General features: G+C 49.5%; 7 protein-coding genes across 7 annotated transcripts; 2 read left to right on the top strand and 5 right to left on the bottom strand.

The window, feature by feature from the left end:
* Positions 1–788: 788 nt before the first annotated feature.
* Positions 789–2107, top strand: HD556DRAFT_1234849 (uncharacterized protein; the record flags this gene model as incomplete). Its single annotated transcript, XM_041297694.1, has 2 exons — positions 789–1462; positions 1531–2107. Coding segments are annotated over 2 exons (1251 nt in total), but the record flags the coding sequence as incomplete, so codon positions are not given.
* An 800-nt stretch (positions 2108–2907) lies between these two features.
* On the bottom strand, positions 2908–4693 carry HD556DRAFT_1471167 (glycoside hydrolase family 16 protein; the record flags this gene model as incomplete). The annotated part of the gene is made up of 7 exons (XM_041308435.1): positions 2908–2969; positions 3022–3171; positions 3231–3464; positions 3680–3740; positions 3822–4174; positions 4223–4299; positions 4341–4693. The coding sequence occupies 7 exons, from the start codon at positions 4691–4693 to the stop codon at positions 2908–2910; spliced, it is 1290 nt and encodes a 429-aa protein (XP_041161597.1).
* Positions 4694–5090: 397 nt separating this feature from the next.
* On the top strand, positions 5091–7726 carry HD556DRAFT_1471161 (P-loop containing nucleoside triphosphate hydrolase protein; the record flags this gene model as incomplete). The annotated part of the gene is made up of 11 exons (XM_041308434.1): positions 5091–5346; positions 5400–5696; positions 5760–5993; positions 6065–6094; positions 6167–6361; positions 6419–6471; positions 6534–6734; positions 6842–7080; positions 7132–7251; positions 7307–7369; positions 7419–7726. Exons 1-11 carry the CDS (start codon positions 5284–5286, stop codon positions 7724–7726), a joined length of 1803 nt encoding a protein of 600 aa, XP_041161596.1. The 5' UTR covers positions 5091–5283.
* A 199-nt stretch (positions 7727–7925) lies between these two features.
* On the bottom strand, positions 7926–12632 carry HD556DRAFT_1441771 (uncharacterized protein; the record flags this gene model as incomplete). The annotated part of the gene is made up of 11 exons (XM_041306352.1): positions 7926–8282; positions 8339–9155; positions 9205–9852; positions 9902–10864; positions 10923–11289; positions 11348–11395; positions 11450–11611; positions 11664–11755; positions 11812–11925; positions 11971–12376; positions 12434–12632. 11 exons carry the CDS (start codon positions 12630–12632, stop codon positions 7926–7928), a joined length of 4173 nt encoding a protein of 1390 aa, XP_041161595.1.
* A 593-nt stretch (positions 12633–13225) lies between these two features.
* On the bottom strand, positions 13226–14857 carry HD556DRAFT_1441770 (uncharacterized protein; the record flags this gene model as incomplete). Its single annotated transcript, XM_041306351.1, has 4 exons — positions 13226–13594; positions 13641–14030; positions 14088–14471; positions 14522–14857. 4 exons carry the CDS (start codon positions 14855–14857, stop codon positions 13226–13228), a joined length of 1479 nt encoding a protein of 492 aa, XP_041161594.1.
* A 771-nt stretch (positions 14858–15628) lies between these two features.
* HD556DRAFT_1471156 (uncharacterized protein) lies at positions 15629–15810 on the bottom strand (the record flags this gene model as incomplete). Its single annotated transcript, XM_041308433.1, has 1 exon — positions 15629–15810. A coding segment is annotated over exon 1 (171 nt), but the record flags the coding sequence as incomplete, so codon positions are not given.
* Positions 15811–16825: 1015 nt separating this feature from the next.
* HD556DRAFT_1361807 (uncharacterized protein) lies at positions 16826–18933 on the bottom strand (the record flags this gene model as incomplete). The annotated part of the gene is made up of 3 exons (XM_041302651.1): positions 16826–17191; positions 17223–18143; positions 18299–18933. Coding segments are annotated over 3 exons (1659 nt in total), but the record flags the coding sequence as incomplete, so codon positions are not given.
* Between the last annotated feature and the right edge of the window lie 794 nt (positions 18934–19727).

The following is a 19727-nucleotide window of genomic DNA, read 5'->3' as shown; positions in this document are numbered from 1 at the left end:
CTTTTGTTCAAGCTTCAAACATCGCATTTACATGCCTTGCAGGACTCAAAGTCAAGGGAATGCTTGATACACCCTGCAACCTTGACATCATTTTTCAAGTGAACGATTATCCTATTCACCAAGATCACCAGGACCGCACATCGAAACGGAAGCCCGACGTTGTCATTCTTCCTTACAAATGCGCGTTCGCTGGCTTGCCTGAAGAGAATCGCGATATGGGTGCTGATGATTACAAGCTCATCAGTGCAGCCACAAAACCGAAAAAGCAACTCTTTTGGAAAGATGTGCTAGCTTGTATCGAGTTCAAGAGACTGACGAAAAAGCTTTCGCAGTGTCCCCTTTCTTATGAAGTGGCACCGTATAAGCCTACCCATCCAGAATATCGGCGCGTGGAACCTCCTGAGCCCGACGCGCCTGCGACTGCAGCGGCAGACTCTGCCCAGACCCCAGCAACCCTGCCAGTACCCGACGCTGAACGACGTAAGTGGTGCATTTACAGCCCAGATGTCAAACTAAACCAGCTCAGCTAAACGACGTTCGCCTCGTCTTGCTGTAAGCTCTCAAAATGCATCCAACGACTCCAGCAAGCGCAAGGCCGCCGAAACTTTGGAATCCGCCAGCAAGCGCGCCAAGACTGGCGACGACACGGAACCCGACCCGGAACCCAAACTAGATGTGACTGTCCAAACAGGGCTATACGCTGCCGAAATGTTTGCTGCCAATGTTGCTGTCAAACATCTTGTCAATCTCGTCGTCGTCGGTGTGTTATTTGGTCTCTTCATATTGGTTATGCTCTTATCATCGTCTTTATAGATGAGATGGTCTGGGTCTGGCATTATGATCGACAGGGGACTATTCAGTGCTCCGGTATCAACTTCATCCAAGACCTCCCACGATTCATGGTGTTGTTATATGCGTTCCAACGATTCAGCCTTGTCCATTGGGGTCGAAACATGGACTTCAAGCACGATGAGAAGAATGATTCTCACAAACTCATAATTGATGGCGTAGATCTCGAGCTTCATACGAGTCACAAAGACAGGGTGGCGCACTACGGACTCAAGGGACGCGCCACTAATGTGTTTCCTGTCACTAGCGCAAAACTCTCCAAGGACAACCCAGAGATCGCGAAATATGGCATGGTGGCCAAAGTCTTTTGGGCGGAGGAGCAACGCACTAGCGAGCCAGACATTTTAAAGAAGGTCTACGAGATTGCGGAAGAGCAAGATGCCGTGAAGGGCCATGTTCCTCACCTACTATGGCACCACAAATTCAAGGATCCTACGTTCAAAATCAGAGAAGCGCTCGGTGTTTCAGAACCGGCGAAGGGTAGTCGTGTGCTCTACATCCTTGTATTCCGCAAGCTCAAGCCCATTACGGAGCTCAAAGGCACAGAGTTCTTCGACGCGTGGCGGCAATGCATCATGTGTATGTGGCTCATTGTATCTGCCTCTCTCCATTGGTTGAAATGATGTGCTTTGTAGGTCATTATGCTCTCTGGCAAGCAGGAGTCTACCACTGAGATGTCAGCCCTGGCAACATGATGTGGTACCGGAACGGAACTGTCTTGATGGGCGTCTTAAACGATTACGATCTATCCTCGTTGGCGACTGCGCTAGGTCCTCAGGGCAACGAGCGCACGGGGACAATACCGTTCATGGCACTTGATCTTCTCAGCAAAAAGGGTCAACGAGGCGAAGTCAAACATTTGTACCGCCATGATCTCGAGTCATTCATGTGGGTTCTCGTCTGGGTCTCCTTGCGTTACAAGGATGGGCAACTATTATTAAGGAAATCTCGCCCTTTCGAGGAATGGGCAACCGTAGATGCCGAGACATGTGGTGAGAAGAAGTCATTCTTTCAGACAAACTTTTTGCAGTACGAATCCTTCACCGCGGACCAACGTATGTGGGAGTTGGTGATGGATTGTTTACAGTTGCTTAAAGCAGACGCCTATCGTCGAGAAACCCTTGGATACAAGATGCGACGGCAGGCAGGAGTCGGTGGGCTGATCATGGCGGAGAAATTTGAATTAGATGACCTCGAATTTCTCGACTTATTTACGCGTACAGACGCCTGGGTTCAGCTCAGCAACAGCATACAGTGATATTCTCCTCGCTCCAATTACATATGTAACATTAAATATTCAGCATCAATGCCATCGTTACAAGCTGGACCTCAATCACTAATTGGTGTCCAACAACATCACTCGTAGACCAAGACAGGAAGAGATGTGGCGATGGTACAAAGTATTCTAAATTTGACGTTCCCATATCCTATGAGCGGTTGAAAGTTGACCTTGTTCAACAACGATCAGGGAGCTCCGAGTTTGAGGAACCCAGGCTAGATGGTGCAGTGAGTCCCTGCTCCACCACCGTGTTACTATGGTCGTATTCAGTGCAGCGCCTGCGAGCACGGCAAAGTTGTATTTGCTCTCCCTTGCACTATGTGTCATCAACAAAAGTGTCACTGTATCGCGCTGGATTCGTTCAACTATTCCACACACACAGACGACACACACGCAGTCATACGTTCACATACACACATATGAAGACAACACGACGCACATAGCCTATAGTATAATCATCTACAAATTTCTCCACGACAAGATTACTAGTTTGATGAGAAGGGGCCTAATTCTGCACGCGTCAGCATTTGGTCAGGCTCCGTGATCAGAGCTGCCGACAGCTGTTGCGCTGTCTCATCAACGAGATCATATGCGAGATGAAAAGCTAAGATATATGAGCTGTGAAATCGTTCCCGGTCAGTATGAGTAATACATGACGAGATAACGTTGGCTCAATATAACTCCTGCTGGATCAGGGGGATGAATCGGAAAACAGCTCGAGCTAGCTTAGCACCCGCCAGAATACTATAAGGAATGCAAACTACCACATCAGTCAAAACTCAAGGACGACGCACCAAGCTGTTTTGCGGTATTAAATAATTCCATGACGTGAGGTTGGGATCTGGTGGCGGTATCCGTCAGTACCATCTTCGAAAAATTTTACGAACTCATACGAATCCATATGTCGGTTGATATAGCCATCTGTAGGGTAGTTTGCCGGGCTGCACCCAACATTCGTCTGCCCTCGCCATACGCACGAACGTAGTCAACAAGCATCCCAGCAGGGAAGATCATCGCGCTTAGGTGTACTGTCTGCCAACCCGCTGGAAGGAACGTCAGTAAGTATTTCTGCGAGGAAGAAAACTGAACACACGTGACATACCCCAAGTTGAGGATAATGGACTAGTAGAATGGATGCGCCAGGCAGAATGACGCGGGGAAAGACGAAGACAGACCATTGGCTCTACGGAGATCAGTCGCTGCGACACGTCTGTGCCATCTGGTAACGGATCTGGACTAAGTGCTGCGGCGCCAACACGTGCGGACTCAACGCCGGCGGTCTGCCATGTGATATATCCATCTGCAGGATTTGAGGAATCCGACCGACACTCGAAGCCTGAAAAAATGTCAGATAACCAGGAGGTTTATTTCGCAATACTGCTTGCCAAAAGTCGTGAACTGCGCGCCAGATTCTTGGAAAATATCGTCGGGAAGAAGCGTTAAGGCAGATACTGCTTGTTGACTGGTGGCAGAAGAGATGTTAGTCCCAAAGGAAACAACAGCCAGCCATGCGATGTGGAGACCACAAATCGCAATGAAAATACCGCTCACACGGCACTCCCAAGAAAGGATTCACATCTGTGATACTAGGTGTGTTGATAAACCACGCATCCTGGGTGTCATTGAGATAGGTGTAATCGTGCGAGAAGGGTGCAAACTGGCCGGACTGCGAGACGACCTATCCCGAGCCCACCTTATTATGCTCGACCTCGAGAATATCGATTTCAGGAGCGCCGCGGCCAACATTTACGGATGGCCCGGGATGATCTTCTCCTGGGGCAGGTGCATGACCTGGATAGAGCGCTAGTGGTGTGCGTGTCCAATGTTGGGCGTGAATAGTGGGTATATGCGCCCGTAAGGAGGGGCAGATACAAAAACAAATGCTGGAGAAGAAGTCAGGTATGACTTCCGAGAGGCGTTGTCCCGGCAACCATGATAGTTCATAATTGTACTTGGTCTTCAAGGCATTTGACTGGAGAGCGGCAGCTGGCCCAGAACCATCCCGCTCTGCCTGGTTGGGGAAAGTCCCAACATCACAAGTCATAGCTGAAGTAGAGTAAGTACCTGGGTCGGTGTTCAAACAATTGAACTCACGAGTAAGGCCATACGCCGCCTGTAGTCGCGCCGCATCCCGGGCGTGTAAGATTACCCATCGCCCATGCATCCGACCACTAAATCAATCCATTAATTAGTACTACACATCCCGGACTACTCCTGCTGAGAGGCATGCTCAACGCCGCAGTCAATATAGCCGCCCGTAAAGCAAAACTTGTTCCAACTTTGTAGCATACCACTCCGATAAGGCAAGTCATTCTTAGGCATCTGGTCTATGACGATGCTGAGGTACCCACCCCTTGTTGTTATCTGGGCGGGGCCATACCACCCCTGATCGCCAGTACTCCCATGCCTGATGTTTACGGCTTCCCAGAAGGGATCATCCCCAGGCCAGAAAGTGCGGTTGGCTGTATTGAACTCGTCCGAAAAGACCAGTTCGTAAGGGAGGCCATCAAATCCTGTTCGTGCTGCAGCACTACTGGGCATATCGGGATCGATGAGCTGCGCCATTTGGAATCTGGGCAGAAATACTGTCAGTCAGGTATCATGCGAAAGAAAATAGAACAGCAGAAAAATAGCGAAGTGGTGGGACGCACAGAAACGAAATCTGGCCGGTTCCATTGAGGATTACGTTGCCTGTACTTAGGTTACTGGATACCAAGAAACTCAGTCTGAAAGACCGTGGGAAGCTCTGCCATATACGCATGGCAAATTCCGACTATCCTTTGCAGACTGGTGGCGGCAGGGCCAAACCAGGGCAGGACATAGTACAAGGGTGCGAATGGTGCTCGCAGCTCTACCCTCCTCACTTAGTAACTGCCTTTGGTGTAGCCGGGTGGCGAACGGTGTAAATAGGTGGAGCTCGCACTGCAAAAATCGCGCTTCGTATTCTCTACCCAGGCCCCGATTGTACTGGTTTTTGCGCAGGTAGTCAAGCTGACCTTGCTTGGCATAATAAAGTCTACCTTATTTCCGCCTTCAAACTAATCATTTTTCTCTGGCAGAGATAACCATCTCAGGCGCCAAATACTGCCCTCATACGCGCTGTATTCGAACCTACCCCCTCAAACGACTTTTCAGGTCTCTGCGCCGAGTGCAGCATGCGCAGCGGTTACAAAGTCTTCCTCGCTATCGCGCAGACATTTCTTTTACAGCCAAATAATGTGAGGAGTATTTCCAAATTATTTGGGTCCACCGCCTCACATCTTTGCAGCAGGGACGCGGTTCTCCGATCTCGGTCTACAATTTACCGGATCAATTTGACGGCTCTCTAACCTTAGTCTGGGCTGATGGAACCAATGGTACTGGAACACCCTCTGCGGAACGTGCTAGATACTGCCAGAATAGTGCGCGCCACTGCTTAAAAGGATCCGCTATGCATCGCAGCCCTGATCTGGTATCCCGCCGGGCGTTGCGGAGGACTTTGACATCCGTTCGCCTTGACCGGACCATCGTGTTCACTACTCATTTCTTGGACGAAGCTGATTTGTTGGCCGATAACATAGCCATTTTGGTTGCGCTCGGCTAGCTGGTAGCTGAGGGCAATCCCGTTGCTCTCAAGTCAAACCTTGGGCAGGGATACAGCGTCCAAGTCATGTTCAACCTGCTTGATTTGGCTGAGAAGGACCTTCCAAAAGTATTCTCCGAAACTTTGGATGGTATTCATGAAGTTGGTCCCCAGCGTTATATGCCACTCTCCTCGCCGAGCCAGGCATCATACCACCTCGCGTCAAGGGATCCTGCTGTTGTGGAGAAGGTCCTCCAGCTGTTGGATCAGAAGCGCGACGCTCTTTGCGTCGCGCCCTGCGATGTACTTGGGGACATCCATTGAAGATATCTTCCTGAATCTCATGGCCCGCCAAACTGGTAGTGTCTCCCTAGATAGCACCGAGAGGTCCATTTCAAGTTCAGGTGAGCCTTAACTTGGCGTTCGGTGGGATATCAATAGACATGCTGACGGGTGATTCGTTGTTTGCACGGCAGGCGGCCCCGCCCGGCTTAACTGGTCCGACTGCGATGAACCTGGCAACAAATATACTTTATAATCGGGCATTGAACGCTTCTGGGGACATTGAACACCCGCCGAACCTCATTTACGCGAGCTATGCTGCTTTCCTTGATCTTGCTTCGGGGACCCTGGTTGATCTCAAGTGGGTGGTGTTCTTTGGGGCCGCTATGGTACGCGTTGTGCAAAAATTCCGCATCTATAGGATCACGCGCTAATATCTTGTTTAGTTTGGCTTTCCCGCGCCATCATGCGATTTGGAGATCCCATCCTCTACCTCTTGGTTTATGGCTTTGTGTTGTTCGGTATTCTCTTATGGGTTGATTCTGGGTCAATTATCCCTAGTCGATTCCTCAACACCCAGGGGCGGCGGGTACGAATGGATAAGTTGCCGGCCAGCTTCGAGGCTAACCGACCTGCCGCTGCCGCTGAAGCGTACGCGGTGGCCAACTTCAGCGATGTGTTGCGTCTTCTTCGTCTGGCAAAGACTTTTGGGGGCAATAAAGTCGTTGATGACGTGTCCTGCGGGGTGCCTCAACCTGATTCGTATGTATATCTGATACGACAATTATGCTCTGAGACTTATTTGGCGACATTGTTCCGGACTTAGGAGATGTATTGATCAAGGGGGCATCAATGTTAACTTCTCTGAGAACCGCGCGTCTATTTTTGGGAGTCTGCCTGCAGTTTACTGCGATCGACTCTCAGCTGACTGTTCGGGAACACCTCATGATCTGTGGACGCCTCAAAGGCCCGAGCAGAGGCTTTGAACTGAAGTCAAATGTCGAGGCACTCATCATTGCAACATCATTGCATGCGTACGCTGGCAGACTAGCGAGTCAACTATCCTGCGGGAATCAGCGCAAGCTCTCTCTTGCTATCGCCCTCATTGGTGAGTTCTTAAACTTCAGGTGCATGTGATGGCTGACATGGATACGTACAGGTAACCCCTCCGATGTTCTCATTGATGAGTTTTCTACGGGAGTATATGCGAAGATGAAAAGATATATGAGGGGCACTCTCCGGAATGTCGCTGCCGGAAAAGCAATTGTTATCGCAACGTGTGTGTTTTCTTTGAAATCATCCTAACCTTGCGCCTAACTGGGATGACCATCTAGATTCCATGGAAGAAACTTCAGCTCTGGCCGATAAGGTTGGCATCATTTTTAAACAATTACTGGGTAGGCACATCGTTCGTTATGATATCTGCAATATCTTATCGCCTTGCAGCTGTTGGTACAATCGACAACCTGGTCTCGCGTTATGCCACGTACCAAGTGCATTTCTCTTGTCCGACACGAGAGGACGTGATTAGAGCTCAGGTCCTCATGAGTCGGATTCTATACTCCCGTCTAGCTGACGATGTTGCTGCACGCTTTGAAGTTCCTATACCAGAAGGCAGCGGGTTCACCCTGGCGCAATTGTTCATATTCTCTCGCCCCAGGGCGATTTCCAGGAGAAAAGGCGGCGCTATTAGAGGTAATAATGTTATAGAGGAGGACAATTCCCCTGGACAATGCAGGTGTCAGTTGTGGTAGGACCGAATATTTAGTTAGGATGCATCATTTGGTGATATTGCAATGGCCCGCACCGAGTCCATGTGCGCTTCGAGTAGTGCAGTTGGAAAATTGGTCATGGCAAGGGACCCCTTGCCATGACAAAGGTGCCGGGCAGTAGATACATCCCTATTAATTCAGGTCTATAGTAATATGACATTATGTGCTGGAACAGGTGACCTCAAGGGCTGCTCGGCTTGGTAACCTCAAAATTGAGGAACCTCAACCAATCCTGGCCTACGTACTCAAATGCCTCATGCTGGGACACAGCAAGAATGTCCCTCTCCTCCCTAGCATAATGCATCTCCCCAGCTTCCCTGCCATGTCCCATGGCTAAGTTGGCCACGTCATTGAGTCGCCTAACGTTCTCATCCAAGGGTCCAGAGCGAGGATAAAGCACTCGCTGGAGAGCTTGGGCGAAATGTCGATGCACGCGCATGCCAATGGGCAATTGCAGATGTTTCATATACCATTCCTGAATTGTAGCTGAGAGCTGACTGGGCTCCCAGCCCTTCCCCGAGGTCACGAACAGCCGCGTCTAGTACAAACAACATCTATGAGCACAGCGGATTGCCAGAGGAAGCGGTAACGCACCTGGTACAAGGATGCTGCCTCTGCTTTACTTTCCTTTGTCCGAGCTTCAGATGTCAGAGTCAAAAGTAATTCAACAGGCCGGACCACCCGAAGGAAGGCTGCAAGTAACTCTGCAACTTGATACTGAATGACCCGAACAATACACTTGTAAACCCCAGAAGTGTACGTTCCTTTATCATAATTTCCTATCATAACGAGGGTGTCAATGGTCCTAGATAAGAACAGGTGGCGACGAGATTCCTTAGAATTGCCGTGCTGCCAAAGTACCTCCTCTGTTCCGCGACCCGGAGGCGATAGCATATGGAGTAGTATATATATTTGACTTAATACCCCAGAGATATCGGCCAGCCATTTGCGGACTTGGTTGGGATCCCACTGAATATTCCCATCGACTGAAACTTTGCAGAGGATGCCTTGCGAAGCCAGAGCGTCTAAGAAAAGTGATGCGGGATTGCCTGGATTTTGGAAGTCACTTAAAGATAGCGGAAAGAGGCCGTGGCTACGAGTTTTCTGATCATAGCTGTCGTAAGTGGGGAGCGTGAAAGCTGCAGGAGAAACTTGAATTCCTTTCAGCACTTTTTCGTGGAAGAATGCGATGGTGTCCTGGAGGGTGCTATGAAGCGCTGCCTTGTATTGCTCGACAATAATAACATGACCGTGGACCCGAACCTGCTCGCCAGCCTGGTCCCACACAACCATGGCAGGAGAAGGGGTGTTGCGAGCAATTCTGCTAAGGGCTCGAATCCACTCCCGCACGATCGCAAAGGGAGAAATTTTCTGGTCTGCCACCCACCGTCCGATGGTGTCTGTAACGAACCTAGATGAAATCATAAGGAAGATCCACGTGAGTGATTGTAAAGACTCACTTCATCCACTCTGCAGCATCATCTGCCGCCACTGCATCTAGAGTCTCATCAGCGTCGTCCAGTTCATCGCCAGAGCACACCACCATTCTTCTTCCTTTGTGCTGCACCTTACTCCCATTTTTGATAGCGCCATTCTTCCGGATGGAATTGTTTTTTGCCACGAAGGCTTGGTACTCCTGGTTAATGAACCCCAGCACATGCAGGCGGATCCCAAATTGGGTCTTGACATGGTACGGTGTAAGCAAGGTAGGAGACTCAAAGCCTCCGTCTGCGTGGACCGACCGCAAGCATATATAGGCTATGGTCGGATTGACATAGCTGTTGGCAAACATTTGAAGGGTGTTCCTGGGCATGTAAACAGCATTGAGCAGGGATGAAATGCCTTCCTGTAGGCTTGCATCATCCACCAGCGCATTCTGCAGGAGATACGTGAGCGAGAGGCCAGCCTTCAGCTGTTCTTCATTTAAGGTAAGCCGATACTTAGAGGATGATGGCTGCAGAGGCGGGACGGAACCAGCTATTGCATATGCACGATCTGATATACATCTGAGAATGATTGATATTAGTCGAACTTCCTCCAAAGCGTATGAAACGCGGGTCTTTATTCTAGCGGGCACATTGAATCTTTCTGAGGTTCCTTTTTCACCTCTATCAAACCCATTAGCTGCATAAGGTGGGGAAGGCTTGAAATACTTACGATCGAGGGGCCACCAATAACTGGCGCACCACAGAGTTAGTGTTAGGTACAGTCTCGCATAGCTCCAGGAAGCGCTTTGTCACCGCGCGCTTGAGTTTCCAGAGTGAAGTATCGGATTGCCTGGGCAAATCCACAAGCTCGTGCAACTCTTTCGACTGATAGGGCTGGATATGTTTCATCGCACCCACCTGCAGAAAAAAAGGTACAACTGCTGCTTCATTAACTTGTGAGTCGGCAATATCTGCTTGATGCCTGGAAAGTAACGAAGCCAGCATGCTGCTGGCTGGGCTTGTCTCTTCACCACGTGTGGAGGGTAGTAGGTTGCTACTAGACCACTGCTGATGTCGTCGGACTGCGAACCAGGTCCGCGCGTTAGCATCTTGGTCAAATGACTGGATCGGGCATTTCAAGAAACAATCTCGGATAGGAATTGGGCGTCTGACCCCCAACGTCTTCTTTTCAACATGCTGGTTCCAGTGTTCCGCCAGCAAATGAGTGCCGCAGGCTTCAGGAAGAGCATAATCACATTTTGGGCACACAAATCCTGGGATGGGAGGGCGAATGTGTAGGATTGGACCGTATTGGTTTGGCAACGGGCGAAGGTCGCGTAGCTCTCCACAAGTAGCCACAATATCTGGGTAGTTCAAGAGGATATCTTTCATGAACTGGATTTGAAGAGCGCTCGGTGTTTTCGATGTTTTACAAAATGGGATCTGATGTAGTCCGCGAGGGCTGGAATCTGCTAGTCTTGTAGAAGAGTAACAGTGTGTCATCAATTTCTCAAGCGGAACACCATAGCCGCACGACGTGCCATTGTGCAGTGATTTGCACAGAATTACCCCATAGTCTGGGAGGTAACCGCAGTTCACCGATTCAAGCAAATTATTGAATTCCAGTTCATTAATTGCAGGCGGAGCTTCGTTATCATCATCCAAGGTGAGCGATGTTGTGCGATGTGAACGGCTGTATGGAGCCGATCAGTACAGCGCCGCAGCCAAAGGCCCCAAGCCAAGCAACTCACAACCCCTGCAAGCCAGACCATACCCGCTTTCTCCTGGGGTTAGATAGCAGATTGATACCAAAGTTCTTGAGGCATACGTCTGATTGGGGGGCTATAGTAGCCACTTCGGGAAATTGGAATGCAGTGTGGGAGTAAGACAGCGACGGTCTGTCAATATTCCAATTACTTGGGTCAACCTGAGCGGGGAGATTGGTTTGAAAAGGTATACTACATTCAGATCCACCCAACGCTGAATCACAGTTCAACAGAGGAACATCAGCCGCTGCTCCTGAAAGGTCCTTACAGCCATCTTGGTTTCCATGCGATCCTGCTTTCTTAGACAGAAGCAGAGTGCAATTGGAACTCTTACTAGATGCTTTCCGATGATCTGAAGAACCATCAGTCGTAAATTATGAGCGCGAGAGGCTGAATGGTAAGAGTCATACCGTTGTGACCCAAATCAGACGAAGCATTGGCAGTACCTTCCAAAAGCTCTGTTTTGATGGGTCAGCTCCAGTACGGTCCAAAGAATGAATATAGTAGCCCACCATCAAGTGCAATTTGCACATCTTCATCCCTTTCTGCTCCAATCTCTATTTGCTCAGCCACAAGGGCTCGCAAGCCTTCTTCTTCATTCTCAGTCTCGTCCGATTCATCTCCAGAGCAGAGTTCTATAGAATCGTTGGCACTTAGACTAGGCTTTTCAGGATCTGCCTATGTTAAATATCGAAAAGCCAGGCTATCATAGTGGCTTCCACTCACTTTCATGGTTGGCGGGATACAATACCCTTCTGATGGCACTTTCCAAGGCTGACCTGGTGGCATCATCGAAACCAGTCTCCCCTTCATTAATGCTATATGTCAAAGAATAACTAAGACAGCTGTTGAGAAAGTAAAGTTATGTACGCACACAAAAATATCATTATTGTTCGGACTGGCTTCAGCGCTGATTCCAAAGGAGAAAATTTTCGAGCTTCCTGCCGCCAGTTTGTGTACGGCCCTTAAGTTCTCCGCAAGGTCAAAACTAATTATTGTTAGCGTTACCATAACATAAAAAAAATGGACATACGCTGGGAGACTGGCAAGGGAAGGCGATGCAAGTGTCCAAGATGCGTGCATAACGGTAGGTGCAGCCTGGATTTCATCTACCACAGGTTTGAGAGGCAAAGACTTTGACTGCGAAGGCTCTGCCTCCACAGTAGCTGCCAGGGATGATGCGTTCGAATGGTGTTCAAAAGTATTGACAGCCTTGTCTGCAGCAAAGTCTGTATTGTGGATGGCAGGCAGGCGAACTGCAGCATCAGGCTGTGACCGCATTAACCTGCGTTCTGCCCAAGGGATGAAGCTGCTCCGCCTCTTCTTTGCCCGGTCCAACTCTGCTGATATTTCAGCACCGTCCTGGGTGCTATGCGTGTGTTTGCGCTTGGAGGGCTGGGCTTTTGAGGTTGCAGTCAAAGCTGCCGCAGCCAGATTCTCTGCGTTGAAGAAGTTGTACATGAGTATCTGCATATGATTGCAACTATTACACTTACCAGTTGCAGGCTGCGGTCTAGCCTTCTTCCATTCATTTACGAGGTGCTGAGCACAGCCATCCTTGGGTACCCAGCTTGGTGGCCATGGCTTCCCAGCAAGATCGCAACCTGCCCACAAGACTTGGTACTTCTTCTCATTCTCAGCCAAGATTTTAACCGCTGTCCAAAGACTTTTCGGCAATTCCTGGTATGTAGACATGCTCAACAGAAAGGGAAGTATGCAGAAATTTCATAAACGGTCGCCGGCATCAAACGTTACGCAATTGCGAGCCTCCGCCTGATTAAGACCTCGGCTCTGTCATGCCCAAAACCCCGCTACCACTACTTACTACTTACTACTTACTACTTGCAGCTCAGCATAGCTTTCTCCTCCTCTTATATACTGTATACATTCAACCTTAGGTTCGTCGCAGCGTCGCCGACACCCCGAACTGAACCCATTTCGCGTGGCAGTCACAAGCATAATCTCTTCAGGCGTGCTGGAAATGTTGCTGCTCATAGGGCAGGGCGGGAGGAAATACTGGTTGCAGTCGCATCCCAGCCTTTAGCATCCCAGGACCGGTGGTACTTAGAGCAAATGTTTGGCTTTTTATGTGGCGGAGCTGAAGTCTAGCTAGAACTGACTCGCAGATGCGCATTGCTACCAGTGTCCAATGTATCACCTATTCTCAATATGTTGTCTGCATGTACTATTTTTTGACAAATTGTTAGGGGAATGTTTGACGTCGACCATCAAATGTCCAATATCTGTAACCCCAGCCGCACACGCACAAATAAGTCTGTCACTAATAACTACGCCCTGGTCCAACAAGGCTTGGATCTATCTTTGCCATGCCCGTCCACCACTGTTGTATTAGCGTGATCCAATGAGCTGAGGTGTTCCTCTATTGCATCCTGATTGTAATCTGAAAACTTGCCACATGCGCATACAAACCTTAAGTCTTCTTCCCGATAGATACGAATATTGCGGTTTCCCCATGCTGGGGTAAAGCTGAAACTGTAGATATGCCATTGGTTTGGGCCGCCCTTCTCCTTCTTCTCCTTAAAATGAGCTCTGAGCGATGTGCTATTGCCATCAACATATACATTGCACCTAGGACAGTGTACTCTGTGCATAGGTGTTGCGTTGAGTTTGATGCGCTTTTGCACTCCCTTCCCATCCTAATTTCAGATATCAGCGTAATACATGTAAATAGTAATGACTTACCGTCTGACTGCTAGACGCAGTCTCCTTGCGTTTATTATCCACCTTCTGGATGACTACGGGGATAGGATCATCCAGGGGCGCTATGTCCCACACTGGGACATGATCCCCCTGACTACTGTCTAAGAATGCCGAACCGTCCAAGGGCATGAGTGGGGCAGGGGAGCTGATGGACGGGGCAGCCTGATCAGTAAAAACCCTTTCAACCACAAGAACGTTAGGTGTGTTGGGTTTGGTGGGTGGCAAGGCCGATGATAATGGCGTTGCAATGGGTGCATCACCTGCTGGAGGACGGCAGTCCATAGTCTCGAGGAAGTGTAGATGATCTTTGATTGGCGGGCCATTGTCTACGACAGAACTACTGTTGGGCAATGCAATTGGAGTCAGACCCTGCTAAGTAAATTAGTATCAGACTCTGACGATATCAGTGTAATACATGTAATGACTTACCGTCTGACTGCTAGACGCAGTCTCCTTGCGTTTATTATCCACCTTCTGGATGGCTACAGGGATAGGATCATCCAGGGGCGCTATGCCCCGCACTGGGACATGATCCCCCTGATTGCTGTCTAAGAATGCCGAACTATCCAAGGGCTTGAGTGGGGCAGGGGAGCTGATGGACGGGGCAGCCTGATCAGTAAAAACCCTTTCAACCACAAGAACGTTAGGTGTGTTGGGTTTGGTGGGTAGCAAGGCCGATGACAATGGCGTTGCAATGGGTGCATCACCTGGAGGATGGTAGTCCATTGTCTCGAGGAGGCGTGGATGATCTTTGATTAGCGGGCCATTGTCTACGACAGAACTACTGTTGGGCAATGCAATTGGAGTCAGACCCTGCTAAGTAAATTAGTATCAGACTCCGACGAAGTAATGGTTGTACATACCATTGGATATGAAGCCTCTACAAATTTCCCTAGTTCCTGCGACGACAATGAAGTAGCAGGACCGTAGATGGACATGGGTGTGTCTCCTGTTCCAGGCCCTGGACATTCGACAGACTTGGCGTAGTGCTTGCGCACTCGGTCAATTACGTTTGAAAATCTACAACCACGGTATCGGAAAGGGCAGCAGAATGTACCTGCGACGGCAGGAACCGGCCAGGTACCAGCAGTCTTCTGCCGATGCATGCATGTCTTGCAGTGCTTGCCGACGACCTTCTTGTGATTGACCTCTTCAAAGCACAACACAGTAGCACATGCTGTACACGTCCACTCTGGCATCGTGGTTTTGGGTAAGGTTTTGCTGAATTTTTAGAATTTTATAGCCAGCATCGAAGCTGACCAATTGGAAACCTTCCGCGCAATTTCGCACACCTCTTGATGCGGTACATACGTATAATGGCAGGTGCTATTAAGGACCAATCAACGGCAAGTGTACTCGGGAAGTCCTTGATGATATCGTGACGAGACGATACTGAAGGCGTCTGAGACATGTAAGCATCCAGAAGTTGCATGGAAGTCGCACAAGCCTCCAGTTGGGTATCATGGCTGTGGTCAGCATGGCGAACCCAAAATAGACTTGCTCACAGGCGGGATAGGATAGCAAGCGTGCAGAGACAACATTTGCTGCTGCCTTGAGATGTCGTATGGCAGCATTCAGACTATGGGCGGGCGGGCGGCCATCGGTAAAGAACGAGATCGGTTGCGCGAATGGCTTAAGAGAAATCATCAATACGAGCTGAGTGGAGACAAATGACACATACAAGTAATGACGACTTGTTGCACTCCGCTGAGGTGTATCTTTTCTGGGTTCTGGGTGTGTTCTGGGCAGCTTGGTTCTTCACTAAACAATACGCTCATTGTCATGCCTTTAGATAACCAGTGCTTCATATACATACTCATCCTTTTTTTGCCTAAAAACGCGAGATCAAGTCCATACATATGCTATACAACACAACGACTTACGATCGTGGACGCTTTGAACCTTTTGTCTTGTTGCTTACGTTTTCCCCCTTTGAATGGTTCGGTACTGGGAGCAGAATTCTCTATTGGCACGCGGTTGATGATAGTCGCGTCCGCACTGGTCACCTTTCTCTCCAAAATAGTTCCCTTGGTAGAATTAAGACGCATCGACTCTGTGCCAACGGGACGTGCGAGGAGACCAGAATATAGAGGAGCATAGGGGATGACACCGATACCGTTGTATCTGCAATAAGCGAGCATCTCGCGTTCCTAGACGTGATGTAAACTGGAGAGTAAACATTGTGATTTTTAGGGACACACCTATCTTATTGGTATCATGGGCACGCCCCTGTAAGCGTCACCCCATCTAACTAGGCAGGGAGAGAATAGAAAGTTTAGTGGGATTCCAAGTCTGTCACGGTGATAGTACTTACTAACGTAACATAAATGGGAATCCTTAATCAAATAATTTATCATCGGTTCACCCGAGGACTCGCAGTCTGAGTTATGGTCCAATTGCATTGCTGGTAGTAGTAGGCGGCCGCTATGCGAAACACGCTCGTTTATATCAGTTATAGCGGCGCTGGGAAGCACTAGCCCCCGACTTCAACTTCGGAGTTCAAGAAATGACGATGGATTGGTAGCATCGATATAACAATCGAGTATGTACAGCAATCACACACTTCGCAAATCACACGCAGCATAGTGCTACAAATTTCACAACAGTATTCGAGTCAGGCTAATCATCATCAACTTCCAGCTCCATGTCAAAGATGATGTCATGGCTCTCAATCGACATCTTCGAGCTCTTAGCAGGTGACTGACCTCCGAGCTCATCAGTAGCCTTCCTTTTGACACTATGCTCATTGCGAACATCCGGAGAGTCAACTCTGGTGTCCCCCAACTACGCAAGATGTGTTTCTTCAATTCTGAAAGTGCATCTAGAAGGGCCGTACGATCTGGAAGGTCTCATATCATCAAGCGGAAAGAGGAAAGAGCGAGTAGGGAGTGCGGTGATGTGATGCATTGTACCCTGGGACGTAAGATAGCTCTCGTGAACTGGAATACTGAGCAAATGGCAGACACGCTCAGCTTGCGATGGATCTGACATGAATGCATCGTCCGACTTCGTAGAACGGACATCGATGTTGCCAATATGAAGAATTGCCGCGACGATGCGGAAAAGGTCGAACTGTTCGGCAACCGTGAAGCCAACAATATCAAGAGCATTCTGGGAGTGTGTCAGTCGGGTACCGAAGGCTTCGCGTTCACAAAACGTACTATCAGAGCAAAATTCGATAACAGCGGCAGGAAAATGATCATCAAATGATCAAGCCACAGAAGGCGCAGGACGAATGAGCGGAGGCGGAGCGGGGTTTGGATTAGATTATGAAGGACGAGGAAAGTATTTGGATATGATGCTGTTAATGCAAGTCGACACAAAAGAAAAGGGAAGCAAACCGTTGGCTGGGAGTAAAGCACGGCGGACGATGAAGGAACCAAAAGAGGACATAGAGGAGGGCGAGGACAGAAGCCAGACCTGCCTGCTTCTACTTCTTCGAAATCGTCAAGCTCCTCATACTCTCCTCCAAAATATCGCACACATTCGTCTTGTACGCCGCACACGCACACGGTCCAGTCCCTCCCACTCGGCTGTGTCTTCTCCGCCATACCCAGAGGTAACGACGGCTTCCTTTCCACCGTACTCAAAGGCACCATTAAGGAAGAGGGAGAGGGTTTGTTGGGAACGGGCTCATCGAGATCAACGACTCGGACGACTGCCCGACCTTCGAGGACCTTGCGTACTTTTTCTGCATCCCACTCCTTTCTCATCACACTTCCACTCCCACTTATACCGGAACCTGCAGCAGACCCAGAACCAGAAAATGCATCCCAAAACGCGCTTCCAAGCTTCCCAAGTAGGGTCTGCGACGCAATAGCAGCAAGCGCAGCCTGTTCCCTCGTAGGTACCTGCGCTGATCTGAATCCAAGGGACGGAGGCGGCGAAGGATACGCGTTCTTCCCAGCGAGTGCTTGTGGTTGCGATTTCGGTGATGCGAAATACGCAGGTTTGAGGCCCGATACCAATCCATGCGGTGTATACCCCATCCCATTTGTGTTCCCATTGGCATGAGCATGCTGCGCAGCCATCTTCCCCCATAATTGCATCCGATATGCATCGAGGGTCTTGAGTGTGAATGGATATGGATTCGTATCCGCAAAGGCATCGAATGTGCCTATGCCCATTCCCATGCCCATACCAAGGCCATTGAGTTTGCTGTTCGTCTTCTCGACGATTGAGCTTGGGCGGTGTAATGCAGGATTGATGTTCTCTTGAAGGACGGCTTTGACCCCGACGGGTGGGATGAGGGTGGTATGTACAGGTGTAACGCCCATACCACCAAATCCGCCCCAAAACGGCCTTGCGCCCAGACGTGGAGACGTAGGGAGGTCCTTTTGGGTGTTTGGGGTGATGAGCGGAGTTGTTGATGGGACGGATACAGGTGTGCCGGGTGGGGAGAGGGGTGCGCCTGTTTGGAGTTCTGCTGGGGGTGGGAGGTCGGGAGCATGACGAGATTCGAGGAGGCAGCGCTTGAGAATATTTCTTGGCGGAGAGCAGTGTTTTCCGAGCGGGAGCTGCCGAGTTCTGAGCGGATTGCGTCGATTAAGCGGTCCCGTTCTGCGATGTCACCTTCAAGAGTTGTGATGTATTCTATTTTGAGGTGTAAGTAAGAAAGGGAAGGGATATAGAAGGGATACTGACCCTTTCGCCTGACTCGGAAGTTTCGTGCGCTGATCTTGTTTCGGAGCTGGCGTTTCTCTCTGCTGCTCATCTTCTTGTATTCTTCAGGACTTGGGCGCCAGTCTTCGGGTTCTAGGATCTTGAGGGGGGCAGGGTCCTTCGAGGACTTTGATTTTCCCGCACCCGAGTTCAAGTCCTTCTCAGAAGGAGAATATGACTTCTTTATGCCACCAGAAGTGACAGCACCGCGGCGAGAACATTTAGGCGGAGCGAACTCTGGCTCTAGCTCTAGCTCTAGTTCCTGGTCAGAGTTAGAGTCTTGATCTGAGTGGTCGTTTGAAGTAGCAGGAGTTCCGGCTAGTTGTGGATCTATTGCGAACATGGGAGTGTTTGCGTCGATGCTCTCAGGACTTGAGCCACTTGTACTGGCGGTAGCTTCAGTTGCACCAAAAAAGTCATATGAAGGGACTGAGAGTGATGATAGGGATGGACCCTTTGTTAACTCATCAGTGTCTAAGAATTGGGCGAAGAAATCGTCGTCTGCGCCATTTGTAGTTGAGAAAGTGAAAGGGCTTCGTGGTGATGAAGATGAAGACGAAGCTGTAAAAGCTGAAGGAGCTGAGTTTAGTACGTCGAGGTTGAAAAAGTCGTCTACTGTTGAGAATGTGGTGTTATCGAATCGGTCAACATATCGGTCGATGTAGTCGAGTGGTGTTATCTCCCTTCGTTGAGGAGGCGTGTTACTATGCATCTGCTACGATAGCTTGTTCAGGTTCTGCGGCCATGGTAGATATTTCCTGCAATGTCGTCAAGATGAGGGAGAAACGTCATTGAAAGCACCACAACTCACCTCTGCTTCAACAGCAGGGAGGACAACCTCTTCCAACATATCAGCAGTTGGGCTTATTTCGGTATTTGGATGGGAAATGGGCGTCTCGTCCTGACAGAAAGGCTCTGCATTAGTAGTGCTCCCGACGCCGTTTATGGAAGTTGTAACAAAGTCTGATAGGGACGTGTCAGGTCCGGTACTAGCAGCGATAGGAGGCTCTCCATAATCTAAAGAGGCCTTAGAAGCCTCCGCAACGATTGTGGCAACGTCGACGAAGGGTATTTCCGTGCCTGCGCCGTCAGTGATTGATAATTCTAATTCATCCTGAAGGCTGACAGTTAGAGAGTGGACGCGTCAAAAACATGTCTGCGCATGTGCACACCTTGGGTATCTCTGAAATAACCGTACCGGAAATCTCAATCGCGTCCTCTTGGACGAGCTCTGCAAGACTTGCAGACTTGTCGCATGGGACGATTGTGAGAGTTGTAAGCTGCTCGGACTCTTCTACAAAAAAAGACTTGTGGTGGCCGTTGGCGAGAGGCTCGGAGTCATGGATAAGGATGGTGTTCTCCTTATCAAAGTCACTGGCATGCAGGTCAGGTGCCTCTGGCCTCATA

This window comes from Suillus plorans (assembly GCF_016647745.1).
Source record: "Suillus plorans strain S12 chromosome Unknown HD556scaffold_20, whole genome shotgun sequence".
Lineage (NCBI taxonomy): Eukaryota > Fungi > Basidiomycota > Agaricomycetes > Boletales > Suillaceae > Suillus > Suillus plorans.
This window is presented reverse-complemented; position numbering and strand designations above follow the sequence as displayed.